The 20,458-nt window shown below is 40.9% G+C and overlaps 1 protein-coding gene across 1 annotated transcript; it reads left to right on the forward strand.

The window, feature by feature from the left end:
* Nucleotides 1-432: 432 nt before the first annotated feature.
* Nucleotides 433-18,874, forward strand: me3 (malic enzyme 3, NADP(+)-dependent, mitochondrial). Its single transcript, XM_034110018.2, has 15 exons — nucleotides 433-630; nucleotides 1,051-1,268; nucleotides 5,940-6,073; nucleotides 8,767-8,916; nucleotides 9,490-9,565; nucleotides 9,890-10,051; nucleotides 10,597-10,700; nucleotides 10,941-11,050; nucleotides 13,169-13,266; nucleotides 14,544-14,657; nucleotides 15,016-15,121; nucleotides 15,721-15,863; nucleotides 16,390-16,563; nucleotides 17,326-17,424; nucleotides 17,503-18,874. Exons 2-15 carry the CDS (start codon nucleotides 1,056-1,058, stop codon nucleotides 17,662-17,664), a joined length of 1,845 nt encoding a protein of 614 aa, XP_033965909.1. The 5' UTR covers nucleotides 433-630; nucleotides 1,051-1,055; the 3' UTR covers nucleotides 17,665-18,874.
* Nucleotides 18,875-20,458: the final 1,584 nt, after the last annotated feature.

Consider the following 20,458-nt stretch of genomic DNA (forward strand, 5'->3'; position numbering starts at 1 on the left):
AAATTGTATTTTGATGGTAGTGTTTCGTGGTCTTCTATCTATAATAGCAGTGTCTCGTTTTGAGAATAGATAACATGATTTTGAGATTTTGTTTGGTTTCAGCAAAATGTGTTTAAACTATGGGAAAAGACTGTAGAGAAGCTTTTCTGACAGCAGGGGGAACCAGAGTATATTTTGATAATCTGCAGACTGCACAGACTGGAGTTCAGGGGTGTGACTAAGAGATGTAAAATTTCAGTTTTTCCACAGCTTTTTTCTCTTCTTATGAAACAGAATCAAGCCAGGAAATTCAACAATGCCACGAAAGACTAAACGCACGTTCTTTGACTTAGTGAGACCTATTTAAAGAGAGTTGAGTAGCATTTTCAGTGCAGATGCTGAATCTAAAGTTGTGTTTACAGGATCATAGGAGGGAGATGGACGGGGATTGTCCCGCCTCTCAGCCTGCATGCTGCGCTGATTGGTGGATCCAGCAGGGAAGTGAGACCTTCAGAGTCAACGGATCCTGGAACTGTCGATCCGACGCAACAACAGCATACTGATAACTGGTTGTTAAAGCGAGCACTGGACAAAGAAACGCCTCCTATGAAGATTGAAGTCAGAGGAGAAGCAGCTACACATCGTTTTCAGGTGAGGCCAAATCAGATATTAGCCATTTGCTAATTAGCATTAGCAACTGTGCTGAAAGTTGCGTAGAGAAAATGTTTAATTAAGATAAAAACAGCGGACAGCTAACATTTTCCAACTGAGCTGAGTCAGCCTAACAATTCATGTTGTTAATATCAACACACTGAAGACATCGGCTTGATTATTTCCTTAATATCTTTCAATGTATTGTCTATTTTGTATGCAACTTGTTGTTTATCGCTGTGATTCAGCTTGCTAATGCTCACTCACATTGAAGCAGGTTGTTGACAGGAATACGTTGTGTGTTATTCACGGTATCTGTAGGTCATGCGTCCTTTTCCTGAACTAGAAGGTGACTTGTATTGTTTCACCTGCAGGATTTCACTGACACTTTGTTGTGTTTTTATTCCTGGTGGCCTGCAGGCAGCATGAACTCCCTCCCAGGAAGAGCCGCCCTGTCTCTGTGCAGACGCTCCGCAGCAGCAGGCGGGATGAGGGTCCTCTCCCCGGGGCTCCAGGCTGCGGGCATGTCGGCCTCCGTGCAGGCTGTCCGGGTCTGCCACTCCGGGACCAGTCCTAAGGGCAGCGTCTCCACCAAGAAGCGGGGATACGACATCACCAGAAACCCACACCTCAACAAGGTTAGTGGATGTGTTTTCCCACATCCTGTCCATGTCAATAAATAGCCTACCTGCAAACAATGTTCCATGTTTTCTCTCATAGACATGACAACAGGTAAAGGTGAGGTTGGAAACTCACCTGTTGCACACATGTGAGGACATGCTTTGCTATATATGAGTTTAGCACAACAGAACATTTAGATAATAATCCGCATACAATATGTGGCAGCAACTATTAGACTTATAATTAATGAATGCACTCTTTTCAATGAATATTAATCAAATAATCGCTAGTATTTTCGTCTCTAGGACAAAATGACCCAAATAAGTGCCTAAGTGCCAAGAGACTTTTCAGATGGGTTAGGGCAGGGGTGTCCAAGCTACAGCCGCTGACCATTTTGAATCGGCCTTCAGCAAATTAACATATAACAAACTTCAGCTTGTCTTATATTGTACTTCTTAAATATGTATGTTCAAATAAATTACACAGTATTCATGTGTTAAGCCCAATTTTCAAATAAATTCAGTCCATTAAAGTTGAAAACATGTTCTAACAAATCTAAGTTGATAATAAAAAAGCCGAATAACACATTTACATAACCTTGAAATATACCTTTCATATTTCCTCTTCTTATCAGCAATCTGAAGCTTCTGTTTTTAAGAAATGAGCTGCTAACAAAATAAATCAAACCCTATGGAGAGCTGTGATGTAGGCTGTTTTTTTCCTTACAGCATTTTCAAGTATCAAGAACAATTGACCTACATTGGATTGATTTTTCCAACTTATAACTGAACTTAAGAGGCAAAATACCTCGCCTCTACTGAGTGGCCCAGCCCTTGGTATATTTTTCTTTATGTGGCCCTCGGTGTAAAAAGTTTGGACACCCCTGGGTTCTGGGTTCAGTGACTAGAATTTGAATATTTTTCTTTTTTTCACAAACTAAGTCTGTAGTTTTTAAGTACACTACATGTGCAGAATATGCAATGTGACTTTGAGTGCCTCAGGCCTGGTGGTAATGTAATGTACGGTGAAAAAACACTAAGGAAAAACGTAAAAGAATGCATTCTTGAAAAAAAACACTCAGCGTTATGTTTTCTAATTTACATATGGAATGCGTATTTAAGTATTTGTTGTGAAAATATAAAACTTAAAATCTAAATCGAACCTGTGTTCCTCCTGTGTTCACATAACTGTGTCTCAGATTACATTATGTCGTGCATACCATGTGTTATGGTGGTAGAGAATATATAAACAGAGTATACCACGTAAGTAGGACCACATGGTGCGGCATAGCAACCACATCTGGAGATATCTATGGTTCTCCTATGTTTCTGTCCTTTTCTACATCGGTCTTTTGCAGTCACAGTGTGGAGAGGTAATTTTATTACATTTTCTCCAAAGTCAGTTCAAACAGGGGGTACATAGCAGGACGGATACACACACTATAGCTGAGTTTATGGCTTTAATTTGGGTTGATAAGAGTCGGTCACAGTTCCTGGTTCCCAGTCAGCATTTACACGCTGACTCACAGGGCAATCCAGAGGAAACAGTCAGCAAATTGAGCTTTTGACTCTCACTTAGATGTAAAATAGTCGTTTTAATAAGTTAATGTTACTTGATGTTAGGGTGTTTTTAAACATGTTTTCTGTGCAGACTTAAGCATGTTCACTTTCAATAACCCTTTCTTGACCTTTACACATATTTACCACTATCACACAGGTTCTGTGTAATGATAACTAACACTGAATAGCTACAGTATATGGGATACATACGTAGGCTGCAACTAAGGATTGTATTTATTATCAATGAATCTTATTTTATTTGTATCATTAAAACATTTTTAATTTGTCTATAAAACCCCCCCCCCCAAATCGTCACATTTCCATCACAACTCTAATGAGGTGAATGGGACATCTTAATCTTGTTCTTCCAAAAGTCCAAAATGTACTTAAAAGTGATGTATGGAAAATCAGCAAGTCCTTATTTGAGGGGCTGGAATAATAATAATTGATATCTTTTTTTAATACTTTTCTTACAAAGATGACTGAAAAACAATTGATTATCAAAATAGACGCCAATATTTTCTCTATCATTCAACAAATTGATTAATTTACAAATGATTTCTGTTTTACTGGATATATTAACTGTACTTATTTAGAAAGGCCATATTTCTGACCCTGATCTCTTTCTCTCTGTAAACGGGCCAGGTTGCAGTGACCTCTCAAATGTTCGACTATCAGCTCATAACCATATAAATGCAACAAGTGTTATTATACGTGGTGCTATTATGTTGTAACTTTACAGTAATGTATGATAAGGTTTAGATGGCCGCCATTACGAGGGTTAAGCAGTTTCTTCCTCTCACCCCCTCATTTAGCTTCTCTCTGTTCTCGTTTGTTTACACACACTGGTTAGGAGTCGGCTTAATGCGTTTACTTTGGCGCCTCTTTACCTGCTCGCTCGGATGGGTTTATCTTAGCGCTGGTGATCCATCACTTTCTCTTCGGCCATGTTTGCGTTTGACGTTTACATGTAACAGTCTTCCATTCAAATACAAGACACTAAAGGGCTGCATAATATTGGAAAAACGGACATTGCCATTTTGTTTCTGCTATATACACTGAACAAAAATATAAACGCAACACGAGATGAACTCAAAGATCTAAAACATTTTCTATATACACAAAATAACCATTTCTCTCAAATATTGTTCACAAATCTGAAAGAATCTGTGATAGTGAGCACTTCTACTTTGCCGAGATAATCCATCCCACCTCACAGGTGTGGCATATCAAGATGCTGATTAGACAGCATGATTATTGCACAGGTGTGCCTTAGGCTGGCCACAATAAAAGGCCATTCTGAAACGTGCAGTTTTGCTTTATTGGGGGGGTCCGAAAACCAGTCAGTATCTGGTGTGAGTGGTAGGGTTAGGGTTAGGGTAATGTTGTGAATCGAGTGGCCTGTGTTCGTCGTCCATAACATACGCCTGCCCATACCATAACCCCACCACCACCATGGGCCACTCGATTACAACATTACCCTAACCCTACCCCTCACACCAGATACTGACTGGTTTTCGGACCCCCCCAGACCCCCCCAATAAAGCAAAACTGCACGTTTCAGAGTGGCCTTTTATTGTGGCCAGCCTAAGGCACACCTGTGCAATAATCATGCTGTCTAATCAGCATCTTGATATGCCACACCTGTGAGGTGGGATGGATTATCTCGGCAAAGGAGAAGTGCTCACTATCACAGATTTTTTCAGATTTGTGAACAATATTTGAGAGAAATGGTTATTTTGTGTAAATAGAAAATGTTTTAGATCTTTGAGTTCATCTCATGAAAAATGGGAGCAAAAACAAAAGTGTTGCTTTTATATTTTTGTTCAGTGTATGTTTGAGAAATTATCACCAGATGACGAACAAGTACCTCTTGTTGGTCAACATTTGTCTTTCATTAGACATAATATTTTCATTCAACTGACATTACGTTTCTTTTTACAACCTTTTTGTTTGTCGCTGATTTTCAGGGCGTGGTTGACGAGTAGCAAGGCTTGCTTTTAAATGTTGGTTGGATACAGGTGCACCCAGTATCTCAGTCACTAGCAACACACTGGGTATCCAAGAACCCTAAAATGAGAGTAAATATATTGTATTAGAAAGATTCTCTTCTCGGTTAGTCTTAGAAAAGGAAAACCAGATGGGGTGTTTCTAACAATCAGTAAAAAAGTTGTAGCATGATGTGTTTGGGTTCATTTTCCTTGCTTGACATCGTACTTCCTTTGATGATTATTGCTCATTCACATTCACACACATTGTGCAGTCCCATTAGATGAACACTTTGCTGTGACATTTCTCCTTGTCTAATGATGATCTGGTTAAGCCATTGCTGTATCAGAGGATCTTCTGTAATGACCTCTGGCTGGCAGACCTTTTGTCCTCCATGCTCTTTCTTGCCGCTGTACAGTAAAGTGTTGTCAGACTGTTGGGCATGTATCTTAAAAATACTCCCTAATGGAAAGCATGTGGAACAACTGTAGACGTTATGATCGTATGCCGGGGCACTATTGGCAACTAAATATCTTATCCGGTGTCACATTTCACACCAGCATGAATCATGTTACGGGACATGTGAAGTTAAATTCACAGATCCGCCGTAGACAAACTGGCCTAGGAAGGAGGGATATCCCCAAGTAGGTCAGTGTTTTTTTTCCTTTCAAGATTCAAGAGGAAATTCAGAGTGCGATACAGCGAGGAAGAGGAAAGAGAAATGGAGCTGACAGGGGAGTGAGTTCAGGCTCACACACTATTGGAGAGAATAAATAGATTCAACCTCACGCTCCCCTCCGATCACTCTTTGGGAAATCTGCCAACACCGAGACAGAGGGGCGACTCTAGCCAGAAGGCAGGCAGGGGGGTACAAGGCTGCTTTTTCAGACTAAAAGCTGCACCTTGTGATGTGTTACTGCTTGAAGCTACAAACATCCCAAGAACTCTTCAAAGTTTGCTCTATTCCCAAACAAAAATGCTAAATTTAGACCAAAAAATGCCACTCTATTTGGGCGTGGGAATGAGTCATAACCAGCCTCAAAAGGGCATGACTAACACATGAGTCACTGAGGTCTGCTTTCTTATTCATTCAGTGGACTTCACCCTGTGTAAGCTCTCTCTGTCTCTTCCACTTTGCAGGGCATGGCGTTCACTCTGGAGGAGCGCCTCCAGCTGGGCATCCACGGCCTGCTGCCGCCATGCTTCCTCTCCCAGGATGTGCAAGTGCTGCGTGTCATGAAGAGCTACGAAACCCGCATCAACCCTCTGGACAAGTGAGAGAACAGAGATTTAGGAATATAAGAACATGTTTTTAAAAGTAACTGATAAACCCCAAACAAATCGATGCCCAAAACCCGACTTAAACGCATACTCTTGGGGAGTGATAAAAGTAAGAAGTTCATATTTACCTCGTCTCAATATCCCCCCAGCTCCTACGAATCTGATATTATACACAAGTGACTGTTAATACAACACAACATAATTAGTAGTGCTACTATAACAAAACAGAGAAAGGAAAAAACCCAACATATTGCAAAAGGGGCCCTAAGATTCCTCCCTTACATATATTTAAAATGTGAATCCTCTCCATGTGCGTAACCAAAGCCACTTCACACAGAGGAGACATTTATAAAAATGCGTGTTAAGGAGCTGCAGATGTTGAATGGGCTCAACCAATTCTCGTATGATTGGTCAAAATCTTCTTTAGTTGTTGTCATTCGGCGTGTGATTAAAAGTTTATTTAGTGTCACGTCAAATATTTGTTGAGCTTGGCTTAGTAGTTACATAAACACTGAAGCATCCCTGGTTTGAGTCTTTTCTGGGATGTTGATGCATGTCATACATTCTGTCTGTTTCTTCCTATGAATCTAATAGCTTGATTTGCATAACAAAAGATTACCATATGAGATACTCAATATTTTGTATTATGCATTACATTACATTACATTTAGCTGACGCTTTTATCCAAAGCGACTTACAATAAGTGCGTTCGAGCAAGAAGATACAAACTTGAAGAAAACAGAATCATCAAGTACATCAGGTTTCATAGAGCCAAAACATTTCAAGTGCCACTCAACTGGCTTTAGGTAAGCCAGCCCTTTGTTAGTAATTCTATCGCTCGAGGTGGAGTCGAAAGAGATGAGTTTTCAGTCTGTGCCGGAAGGTGTGTAAGCTTTTTGCTGTCCTGATGTCAATGGGGAGCTCATTCCACCATTTTGGAGCCAGGATAGCAAACCCACGTGTTTCTGCTGATGGGAACTTGCTGATGCATTATTTGATTGCTATACAGTATAATACACTACAGTTTTAGTATGGTGACTTACTTTAGAAATCCTTACTTTTGGGGATCCTGTAGTGGTTGTGAGTCCTTGAGACAGATACATATTCAGCTGTCTCTCTCTTTCTCTCACCTTCACACACACTCTATATCTCCTGTCTATATTTACACTGTAAATTGTCTCATGAATGTGTATGTGCACTTCAACATGTCACACTGTTAAACAAACACGTTTGAAGCCATACTAGCAGTTATGAGAGCTGTTTGCACTTGTTAAACCCCAAGGGTTTTTTTTTCACGACACTGTGTCTCAGAGGATCTTAATATTTAAGAACCTATTAATGTGTTATACCAGATTAACGGAAATAATCTCAGCTAACTGACGATACAAACCTGTTTTACCAAAACAAAACACAAGTCTCATAAGAAGCATCTACATGACCCCTTAGCGAAAAATGCTAACGGACATTGGCCACAGAACTCAAGATAAAAGTACCCTTATTACTTATCGTAGCTGCACATACAAGATATCAGATTAAAGTTGAGACTCCACAGATTATGTAGGTATATAGTATCATCACTGAGTTATCCGAACCCGCGACAGGGGAAGCAAACAGACATCACAACACGTACCTTTACAGAGCTTCTAGGGAGATCGTCTCACCGTAGCTGTCAATCTGATCAAAAGACGTGTTCAATGGCATTAAAATGAGAAAAAACGCGGCTGAATCGGTTAATCCATAGGTTTTTAACGTCTCTGTATCAAAAAATTATTTAATTTATATAATCCATAATTCCATTTTTATGTAAAAATCGCAGAGCAAAAGTTAGCTGCTAATGGTAGCCACCAGAGTCTGCTTCCGGTCTTGGCTATACGGCAGTCGAACACACACACATTACCAAATAAAGACTATGTGGGAGTTCCCCTCGATTCCATTGGCTCTGACGGTTAGAAAGAGATGTCACATGTCCAAATCCAGCAAGGGGGGCCAGAGATATGTTCTGGGAATGTCATTTTCGAGCCTGAAACCTGAATAACAGGCTCAGGGTTTAACGGGTTAAGAATATAACAAAGTCAAAGTCAGCTTTATTGTCAATCTTCCAGTTTCTGTGTACAGACAGAGAGATCGAAATACCGTTTCCCACAATCCCGAATATAAAAACAAATGTAGGCTACATAAAAACAGGTGTGCAAATATTTATATATATATATATATATATACACAGTCAAAGACACATTTTTACATTAAGACCTAAAAAATAGAAATATAACAACAAAATAAAGAGAACATTAGTTTTGCAGTGATGAACCAATGTATTGGATTAAATGAAATGTGGACCTGATGAAGGGCGCTATGAAACCGAATCAGGGATATGAAGCGGATGTGGGGTGCTACCCACTTCCTACTTCCACCCCCCGCCCCCTCATCTCTCTCAAATACACATATGTTGAATTTCGTGACAGCATTTTGCGCTGCTATTTTGATGTTATTGTGGTTCCATAATCTCCAAAGAACGACATCCTGTATAAACACCATGACTACACATACACAGAATAACCATATCAAACATGCATAGTGTTCTATGCTGCATCTGGTTCCACACAGATGATAATCGTGCAGAAATACTTTAACACAACTACAATTACCTTTCTTATAACATAAATCCTGATGTGTCTCTCTGTCTCAGGTACATCCTGCTGATGACGCTGCAGGACAGGAACGAGAAGCTGTTCTACAGAGTCCTGACCTCTGACATCGAGGAGTTCATGCCCATCGTCTACACTCCCACGGTGGGCCTGGCCTGCCAGCAGTACGGCCTCGCCTTCAGGAGACCACGGTGAGATTCATCTCGTATAAACCATAGCTGCACGGGAACACTATTTACCAAGGTTTTATTTCATTCCTGCATTGTGATGAACCTTCTCATCCAAGGACCATTTTAAATGTTTTTGAAAAAATATATTCTCCGGCCCATCATCTCCTCTCCATCTAATCTCAATTGCATTGTCCTTACAAAATAACAAGATCATTATTTGTTAACTTGACATTAGCGTTCACATCATGTTTCAGCTGCACACTGAGGAGTAATTATATCCAATGGTGGGTGAACTGAGGACAGTGGTGATCGGGATACAGGGTGAAAATACAAGCAAATACAAATCACAGTTAGGTGGTTGACCGAGTGTGTGGTCATACAACAATTCCCATTTAGCAGTAAATAGACATAATATTCTTATAGTATACATTTGAATACATTTCTATCCTTTTTTAATGGCTACCTTTTCATGCAGGAAATTTAAAAGGAATCCCAAAATCGTTCAGTGAGACACTGACTCACTTAGCCTTACAGCACAAACAACACTGCTGCCTTAATTTATAATTATAATAATTACAACCTTTCTGTTTTCAGAGGACTCTTCATCACCATCCATGATAAAGGCCACATCGCCACCGTGCTCAACTCCTGGCCTGAAGAAGACATTAAGGTACAGATGTAAACCTTTTTGTGCCTGAGAAATTATACTTTAATAATTATTTAAGCAAGCGGTAGAAGTAGGTCACATGACTTCAGGTCACCTCTGCTAAGCTAAAGACAGCTGATGTTCTGCGTGATGATGTTTACTTTAGTCAGTCACCAGTGGACTATTTACTGATGTATTTTGTGCATGAACAAATATCTTAAGCTTGTGTTAAACGTGACCTTATTTCAGGCATCTGATCAAAAACTCATTGACTTCAAGACGAATGGAATTCCCAAGTAAGTCGTGAACCACTCGGTATCAACAACGAATGTCTCTCTGTGTGTGTAGGCCGTTGTGGTGACAGACGGGGAGCGTATCCTGGGTCTTGGGGACCTTGGAGGTTACGGGATGGGCATCCCTGTTGGGAAGCTGGCACTGTACACGGCCTGCGGGGGGGTGAAGCCTCAGCAGTGCCTCCCTGTGCTGCTGGACGTCGGCACCAACAACCAGGTGAGTTTAACCACAGAGCTGCAGAAAGCTTTATGACTTTATATCTGCCTCATTATGTGTCAAATTCCTCGTGCGTGTGAACCTACCTGCTAATAAACCCGTTTCTGATTCTTCTCATCAGTCATTACCTGATAGGGTCCATTAGGATTGGGCCATTGTTTCTATTGCTATGCTTTCGATTCCAATCATGGTTCAGTTACATGAACAAATCTGCTTTTTAAGCCTTCTGGAAGCAATAGTTAAAGCCACCCCAATAAGCATCTATAAATAAGTTCGGGCATTTGAATTGAAATATTTACACGTCACAAAAATGTATTTCATAGCAATGTCTTCTCTTTTCAAACAACAACCCTGTGTGTAGAGCAAGTTGAAGTTGAAAAGTGCTTTTTACATTGCTGTAGAATACATTAACCCCTTCAGCTGTTGATATTTGAAAGCCAATCAGGACCAATTAGACCTTTTTGACCTATTAACTTTGATTAGTTCTTGAACAGAAATGCAATTTCAAGTTGTCTTTCTGACTGTCTGATTGATTCTTGGTGCAGGCGCTGCTCGACGACCCTCTGTACATCGGACTGAAGCACAAGAGGATCCGAGGAAAGGAATACGACGAGCTGGTCGATGAGTTCATGCAGGCAGTGACGGACAAGTGAGTAGAAAATGCAAATGACTAAAGAATCTGCTGGTGGCAATACTGAAGCCTTTTTGTTGGTCTGACAATACTGTTGTGCTGTCATCGTTGGAGTATGTGCAATGTACACTTGCGTGATAATCAAACCACGATGTGCAGTATTCCTAAACCGACAACAGGTACTACAACATGTTGTGCTTGCGTAATAACGATAAAGTTCTTGAATTTGAATCTCGAATGTGTCTTTGTCGCCTGCAGGTACGGGATGAGCTGTCTGATACAGTTTGAGGATTTCGCCAACATCAATGCCTTCCGCATTCTGAACAAATACAGGAACAAATACTGCACCTTCAACGACGACATCCAAGGTACTTCGATATTTACAGCTTCCCTCAGGCAACCAGTAGCTTTTTACACAATACATATTTATTTTTTGTGTTAAAATCATAGGCAAATAGATAAAATGGGAGAACAGATTACACTTTTTTCACCATACATATTCAACATGACTAATTTCCCCACAATATTTCCGGACCATAAATGCCACATCCTCAGAAAATGGATTATGTTTTCAAATGTAATCTCAGAATAATGTAAAATTATTTTATAAATTACTAATATAATCCACATTAGCATCAACATGAATATGATCATAGATACGGTCACAGTTGATTTTTAAAGGAGCTCTATCATTAGCAACTCAGTAACCAGGGTTTCCCTTAACTTTTGATGAATTTGATCATTTCTATTTGCCATCAATTAAATTAAATCTAGGTTTTGTTGGCGGTTTTGAGTATGCTCCAATTTAGTAAAAACACTGCAAAAGTTGCGTTGCTATCTCACTTCTCAAGGTTAAAGTTAACCACAGAGATTCACTTTAAGATTTAAAAATAAACACTGAAGTAAAAGCTCAGAAAAGGGACTGGTTTTGCAGGAAGACAGACCTCAGATCATGTGCGTTTTATGCCCCTTTCACACCAGCGCTTTTTCAGCTCCGGCTCGGAGCTAGAGCCTGAAAAGCGCCGGTTTTTCCTGTTCACACCGCAGCGGCGCCGGCTCTTAGCTCCGGAATCGGGTTCACTTCCAGCTCCAAAAAATTGTCGGTCTAGAGGCAAGAGCTTCGGAGCTAAGAGGTGGCGTCGCTTACGTCTCTCTTACGTCGAGGCGTGCAGGAAACTAAACCCACCTCCCATGAACATGGGTCGACTGTCATGCCTGCCTACAAGCAGTAGTGCCTATAAACACACTTTATAAAGTCAGGCAACACTAACCAGGCTTCGTGTGATTCTGTTTATTTGTGCCTTACTTTGACCATCCGTTCACTGTTATCGATCATTGTGGAGAGAGGCAGACGTGTTGTTTTGTATTATTGCAGCTATCGGATGCAAGTAGTCAGTTTAGCTTCGGTTGCTATGCTAACATCACCCGTTTTATACCAGAGAAACTTTCATAACAGCGTTGTGATACCAAACAGTGTCAATTCAGACTGACACACATTCACTTAGGCTAAGGGGAACTGGGGATATGCATCAGCTGCTTGTGTGAGTCGGACAGTGAATACTTTAGAGCGGCCGCTGCAGTGTGAGCTAACCGGGAGCTAACGGGAGAATACACTCCCGTGGAAGAGCAGCACTGCAGCGGTCGGTAAATGCTGCAGAAACACATTAATAAACAATGAACCACGGCACTCAGGAGAAAAGCATAAGGTTGGAGAAGTCGTTATTCAATTTATTCTGGCTTCGTGTGATTAAAAGCAACACGATCATCGACCCGACGCAGTTCCCCGTTGTTGTGAGCGCCGTAATGGCTGCCGTTTGGGAGCAAATCCGCGATGTAAACGGTGACGTCATGACGCAGCAGGGGCAGCTCTGGGGCGCCAGTGGGCGGTGTGCACAGAGCGGGAGCTGAAAAGGGAAACCGGAGCTGAACCACAAAAGCTCCCGCTCGGAGCTAGAAAGGGAAAAGCGCTGGTGTGAAAGCAGAAGCAAAGTTTCCCACCCCCCCCCTGCTGGAGTTGTCTGGTAATCACTCCTGCTGGTGTTAGGAGGAAATTATACACATTTTATAAGAAACCCTGTACTGAAGCTTTTATGTATTCTTAAATGTATCCTCTTAATTTATTCATATGATTTATGATGCAGTGTTTATGGATATTTAATTCAGTCTGTGTCCATGATATTGAAATCAACAGCCGATGACAGCCTAGTGATATTGTTAATAAAAAAAAAATCATAGAGCAATTGGTAATTCTGTTTTTATTTCTTAAAATAATCCCCTGAGCTTTGATTGCTTGATTGAAGGGGAAAAGGGGCGTTTTAATGTGGCCTGGCAAGCTTTTCCAGATAAAAGTCAAGCAGCTACATTTTAAACAATTTGGAATTCAAAAGGTTGGAATAGACCCACCTGGTATTCAGAGGATTACAGTCTAAATTAGAGCCAAGTTTATCCTCACATTTCTTAAAGGTGTTTCCCTTTTTTCTCTTCAGGCACGGCCTCAGTAGCTGTTGCCGGGATCCTAGCTGCTCTGAAGATCACCAAGAACACACTCTTAGATCACACCGTGGTTTTCCAGGGGGCCGGAGAGGTGAGGACATTTGGCTTTCTAGGGTTTTATTCTGTTTTAAATAAAAACTGTTGCCTGTAATCCCTAAAGGCCCGGACACACCAATCTGACAACAAAGAACTGACACAGGCGGACCCGACTGTTGCGTCGCCTCACGTCTCTGCGTTTTGGCCATGTGTCGCACTGGAACACACCGCAAAGACTTCAGCCGACGGCCAAGAAGCACGTACGAACTGCACATGCGTGAGTGGCAATAACTCTCCTTACCAGCAGGCGGCGGTAGTTTGTATTCGTCATTCAAAAGAGGCAACTACCGGAAGACAGACTGCGTGATAACCAAGAGAAGAAGAACAGACTGCGTTCCATTTTCACTCTACAACGAGAAGCTCATGGGGCTTTCCCGAACCTGTGTCGAGAGCTGGAGTTAACACACACTGAAGAGAAGAGTGATGGATGATGGGCCGTGCATGGAAGAGCATTAACAGGAGGTCCAAAAACAGATAAATATTCACCAGTGCCCAACAAATTACCTGCAGCTAGACAAAGCTTGCTAAAGCTTTGCCTTCAACAAGATTCCAGCTATCACAAACGAGAATCAACATAAGCGTCAACCCAAAGGTTCCTCTGAAACAAACGGCTCACTAGCCAACCAAGCCTTCCTCAGAAGCACAGCACAAAAAGGCAACCAAACTACGCAAAGCTCACCCAACCAAGGCATGAACTGCAGCGCTTATGTTCCCGAAGCTTACAGGTCTAACCACTTGCAGACACTTCCAACAAATTACCATGTTGCACTTCCCTCCTGCATCTACTTACTTCCACATAAGCCACTGTCGCATCCTGCACTAAGATATCACCAAAACCCAGACTCGTTTTAGAACTAATAAAGCCAAACGGTTGAAAATGTGCAGAAACAAAGACGCGGCCGTGTCCAACAGAAGAGTGAGAGGGCAGTATGGGTTGGCGTTGGCCTTTTATGTAGACGGCCCAGGTGTGGCTCATCAGGTTGATCACCTGAAACAAACAAGAGCCAGCAAGCAGAACACAAAGACCTCTAGTGGAGTGGAGGGGGTCGTAACACGCAGTTCGTACGTGCTTCTTGGCCGTCGGCTGAAGTCTTTGCGGTGTGTTCCAGTGCGACACATGGCCAAAACGCAGAGACGTGAGGCGACGCAACAGTCGGGTCCGCCTGTGTCAGTTCTTTGTTGTCAGATTGGTCCGGGCCTTAAGAGATGAGGTTCAGCTCAGATGACCAGCAGAGGTCGATGTTGGTTATCTTATGTTTTGCTTTTGTTCAGGCTGCTCTGGGTATTGCTCACCTCCTCATGATGGCCATGGCTAAAGAGGGAGTGAGTAGAGAAGAAGCTGCTAAGAGGATCTGGATGGTGGACTCCAGAGGGCTCATTGTGAAGGTAATGTGTGAGACTGACATTAGCTCACTCTATCTATACATCGCCTTGTGTGTAAAGAATTCACAAAACACACTATTCTTTAAATAAATATATAATACCTCTATTCATTAAAATGCACAACTGTCAATATTGTAACATTTATACTTATTTATTGTTGTTATAATTTTAGTAGACTGAGCAAATTTTTACTTTAAGTTATTATTTTATTTATTCAATTTATTCAATTTATTTATTTTATTAAATTTATTTTATTTATTCAATTTATTGTATTTATTCAATTCATTCAATTTATTTGTATTCTTTAATGCAGCAACTGTCAAAAACCAAAAATCCTGTTTCTGATTTTCCTCAACTTTAGGGCAGAGGCAACCTTAACCACGAGAAGTTGGAGTTTGCTCACGATCACCCGCACATTAAGACCCTGGAGGAGGTGGTGGAAACCGTCAAACCCACCGCCATCATCGGTGAGTCTCCCTAAAGGTCACGTCGTGGTTTTTAACGGTGTGAAAATAAAAAGACTTGTTATAACTCACATTGTTTGTTTCGCCCATTCATGGTCATTCCTGATCAGTTGTGGAAAAACAGAGAAAGCTGTAACAGGTGAATGCTGTCCCTCCAAAATAACAACTAGCTCCAAATCCACTAACTTACTCAACATTTCATAAAGATTTTAGATGTGAGTCAGTCATGATTCTTAATTTCAACCCAAATCTTGAGATTCGAGACTATGAAAAGCGCTATATAAATTCTATTTATTATTATTATTATTATTATTAACACTGCATGTGTAATAAACTGGAGGATATTCCCAGACTTGTAATAACAACTATAACATGTCTTTGTTTCAGCTAACATCTTCTGTGTTTTAAAATGAAAGATGACTGAATAATTAAAAGTTGAAACAAATCAGTCGGACAAAACAACCTGCAATTTGGAGATTTGTACTTGATAATAATTGACCCATGTGAGTCCTACAATCTGAGCCATCTTTTGCCATTGTCTCATTGAAATGTGTTTTGTTGACGGTTTTTTTCTTCCTATTTCCTGTGTCCTAAACATGAAGGAGTGGCAGCTATCCCAGGAGCCTTTACTGAGAAGATCATTAAAGGCATGGCGTCCTTCAACGAGAGGCCGATCATCTTCGCTCTGAGTAATCCCACCAGCAAGGCCGAGTGCACCGCGGAGCAGTGCTACAACCTCACCGAGGTACACATCCGACGCATTGAAGCTGAAGCATTAAAGCAGCATATTCTTCCTAATCAAGCATATTCTTTTAATTAAATACGTCTTATTTTCCCAGCTGTATTTATTTTATTATTGGCTTGAATTCAAAGTCAAAGTCAGCTTTATTGTCGAAATTACTATTGTACATCCAGAAATCTCGAGATACCGTTTCCCGCAGTCCCACAGTGTGACATATATACATAAAACAAAAAGGGCCTAGATAAACGGGGTATACAATTTAAAGTGTTAATAATATATTTAAAATGTTCAATTTATGCATTGCTACATTTTCCGGGACATCACTGCTGCATCTGTAATTTATTGCATGTGAATTTGCATAAAACTGCTAAAAGAATCCACGTGCACTTTTACATTTCAGCTCTCTGCAGTCACATAATAAAAAAGCCCCCCAAATCAACCAATAAAGGACACTTTGTTGTTTCCACTGAAGTGACTCACACTCTCTCTTTGTGTTTCCTTGCTATCTTTCCTCTCCGCTCTTCTTCAGGGCCGGGGCATCTTCGCCAGTGGCAGTCCGTTCGGCAAAGTGACGCTGGCTGACGGGCGCAGCTTCATCCCCGGCCAGGGAAACAACGCCTACGTCTTCCCCGGAGTCGCTTTGGGCGTTATTGCCTGTGGAGTGCGCCACATATCTGACGACATCTTCCTCACCACAGCGGAGGTAACGTCCTCAGTCGCCACACGTCAATGATTCCATGACATGTATAATGAGGACGGGATTTTGTGACACGATACACTTTTTGTTTTGTAAAATAACATCTCTAGCTCTGACACCAGCTAGATTTTCCTCCATTTAGTTCACACTTACATCGTTGTAGTATTTATAAAGGGATACATACGTTTTTATAGTGTGATTTCATGAGGTACTTGTCCAGAGTGTGTGTTTTACCTACAGTTGATGGAAGGGACCAGGGCAGCGGCATAAAAAAGTTATTTTTGTTTATTGTTCAAATTAACCAGTTACAAAATATGTTAACACACCAACCAATGGTGACACAGGTAGACAGAGGTGCGAGAAGTACTCAGATCGTGTACTTGAGAAAAAGTAGAAGTACCAGAGTTATAAGTAAAAGTCCTGCATTCAAAATGTTACTCAAGTAAAAGTAGGAAAGTATTGAGTACCAAAAAGTAGAATCCCTCATTCTGCAGATTGGTCCATTTCAGAATAATATATATCCATCTTCTATAATATATTATTATATATGTTTGTGTGAATACATACATATATTTATATGTATATATATTTAGACCATTGACTCATGAGTTCTGCAAGATGAAATGACTCTGTCTTGTGGTTTTTAAGAGAGCATTGTTAACAGATTTATTTCCCCTTCCTGAACCGCCAACTGTAACCCTCATGACTGTAGATGAGTAACTTTTACAACCTGACCGAACTTTCATCAAATCATCCTAATTGTTTCAGGCGATATCTGAGATGGTGACGGAGGAGAACCTGGCTGAGGGGAGGCTGTACCCTCCTCTGAGCACCATCCGAGAGGTGTCCTTCAAGATCGCAGTGAAGGTCAGTGACTCCTGCACTTTTACATTTTGAAGTTTTGAGCGGTATTAAATAAATCTAATCCGTTTCCTTTTTTGCCAGATTGTCAACTATGCGTACAAAAACAACATGGCTTCTCTGTACCCTGAGCCAATAGACAAGGAGGCGTTTGTCCTGTCTCACATCTACAGCCCAGATTACGACTCCTTCACTCTGGACAAATACAGCTGGCCGGAGGAGGCCATGAACGTCCAGGACGTGTGATTTCTGTCTGTCTCTATCCTTAAATCAATAAGCTACGACCGCGTATCGGGGCCATCGCAGGTGAAGACAAATTAAAACTACACAAAAGTGAAGGCACTTAATTGAAAAGGAAAAACCCCACTATTTTTCAAGGGTTTTTTTCTCTCGTAAATGTGTGGCTTTATGATTTCTGAACTTCGATTTACATTACAATATTTTTCCTGTGAGTTTTTCTCCTACATTTACAAGTTTTATCTCAAATATAACTTTATTTTGAATTGTTTCTACCTTAAATGGCCCTGATACTCAGTCCTACTATGCTGCCGTGGTGTAAAGTACAAGTTATGCATCGCCTCTACCCAGAAACTTCTCCAATTATTCTCTAATATGTTAGTGCCCTCCTTGCAGACGTACAGTGATCCATATAATAGATGCCAAACTGTTATTCTCTACGACCTTTTATGTGTTATATTGGCAAGTACAAGTTGCTATTTCCTCTTTCAGTGCTTTAATTGTTGTCTTTTCAGTTCTCTGCACCAGCAGTTTGAAGGTTTGAATGAGTGAAATACTCTAAGCTGCATACACACCCAGTATATCAAATGTCATTAGCTATAACTACATCTATACACATTAGATTATCAAGCTGTTCACGCAACGCTAAATTCATTTTGACAGAAGACTAAGAGTTGATGCAGATTCTCACAGCAACGCACAATGCTTCCTCTTGTCTTGACACAAATCTACAGAAGACTCATTTTGTAGCTTGAAACATTGAACAGACTCTCAGTGCCTCGTCCTGCGTGACCTCAGGACATCACTGCTCCATGTTCTGACTACAATTGTTCAGTGGTTCACAAAGATGACAAATGTGGCTCGACACTGGAGCCACTTCTCCAAATGTACACTCCCATCTGTTCACGAGACTAAAACACTCCACAGTCAGCCTGTCATCCTGTTTCCCCGCGAGAGTCCGTTCTGGATGGAAAGCACTTTTGTTCTCTTGAATGTGTTCAGAAAAAGCAGCTTCAGGATGTTTTTTGTATACAATGGTGTTTTGTACAGAGCCCTATGCTTGTTGTGGTGTTTTTGCCAAAAGTTATCGATGAACTGTATATTTTACTGTGTCTTTAACTCCTAGCCAACATGATGCTCTGCCAGCTTTAGTACCGGCAGATATGCTTGAAGTTTTTAAATGGAACATGAAACTTTTTGAATAAAATTGTCAACTAAACGTGAGAGTCATGGCTTTTTTTCCTCTCTCTTTGAGAAAAAATGACTGCATGAAAGACTGGAGGTTTCCAAACTACGACATTTTGAGTCGGCCCTCAGCAAATTCAAAAAGTATAATGTAATGCGGCCCACAAATGAAACTTGAGCTTTTCTTGTATTGTACTTATTAAATATATCAAACATATATTACACGGTAGTGATCATGTGTTCATAAGCCCAATTTACAATACATTTAGTCAATTACATTTGACTGAATTACAATTAGAGTCGATAAGAAAAAAGCCCAATAACTTCTATGCATAACACACTTGAAATATTCCCTTCCTATTTCCTCTTATAATAATCTATCTGGGGCTCCTGTTGTAAGGGATGAGTGGCTATCAAATTAAATGAAACTCTCCGGAGAGCTGGGATGTAGACTGTTTATTTTTCTTAAAGCAGATTCAAGTAACAAGCATTATTTACCTACTTTTGATTAATTTAGCTAACTTATAACTTAAAGGTTCCATGTCATGGCCATTTCTACTGATCATAATTCCATTGTTGAGGTCTACTAAAATAGATTTACATTGTTCAATATTCCAAAGTGACATTGGTTTCTCATACAGCATCTCTGTATAGTATGTGTATTCACCCTTGTTGGAGCTCCTGCCCCCCACCCCCACTGTGCTCTGATTGGTCAGCTCGCCCACTCTGCTCTGATGAGTCCACCACTGTTACAGCGGAACATCAGTGATTATGTGTTACAATGGCGTTTGTTAGCAACCAGAAAAATGACACCAGTAATGACAAACAGATGAGAATGCTGCGTGGGGTCTGGGAGCCGTGTTGGCGGGACGTTGCGCGGCTCGCTGCTGTGAGGAGCTGCGTGGGGTCTGCGAGACAGCGAGACATCGCGAATGGACGCGGGAAGGGGGGTGCTGAGGGGGCTGCAGCACTCCCATCTGCGAGGCTCCACTAGCAAACTGCACATCTCTGGTGGTGGACCCATACACAGTGTTCAGTCTATCAGTCTTTCAGTTGTTTGCTAAGTTTTGTTTATCCTGTATTCAGCCTCTCTTTCCTGCATGTTATTCCAACAGGAAGCAGCCATAAGGACTGATGTATTGGGGATGTAACCATTGCCAGCAAGTTGTATAATAGATTTTCTTTAGTTTTCTTTTCAGTTTGTCCGAGACCCAAACACATCTGAAAGCTATTTGCACTGATTTTTCATTTGTTCTGTCGACGTCTTTTTAACATTTAAGCCGTCATGGGTGGGTTGGTTTTAATCCACTTCTTAATAGTCCTCTTATTTCTTTAAAATTCTTGGAATGAAATTACTGAAAAACATTTTGAAGCCCAGATTGTTTTCCTCTTTGGTGCATAAACAAGTGAACATTTCCCTATAGGAGAGCCCTTTAATTTACAGCAGAAAGCATTTGAATGATAAGTCCTTTGGAATGAGCATCTGCAGTAAATTGTGTCTATTTAAAAAAACATGTGTGAATTAAACTGTTAATGCTGTTCCTATTTATTGCTGTGTCTGTGTTTTAATGATGCCCTCTTTGCCACATCTCTCACACACACACACAAAATTAAATTA

The sequence above is a fragment of the Pseudochaenichthys georgianus genome, chromosome 21, assembly GCF_902827115.2.
Source record: "Pseudochaenichthys georgianus chromosome 21, fPseGeo1.2, whole genome shotgun sequence".
Classification (NCBI taxonomy): Eukaryota; Metazoa; Chordata; class Actinopteri; order Perciformes; family Channichthyidae; genus Pseudochaenichthys; species Pseudochaenichthys georgianus.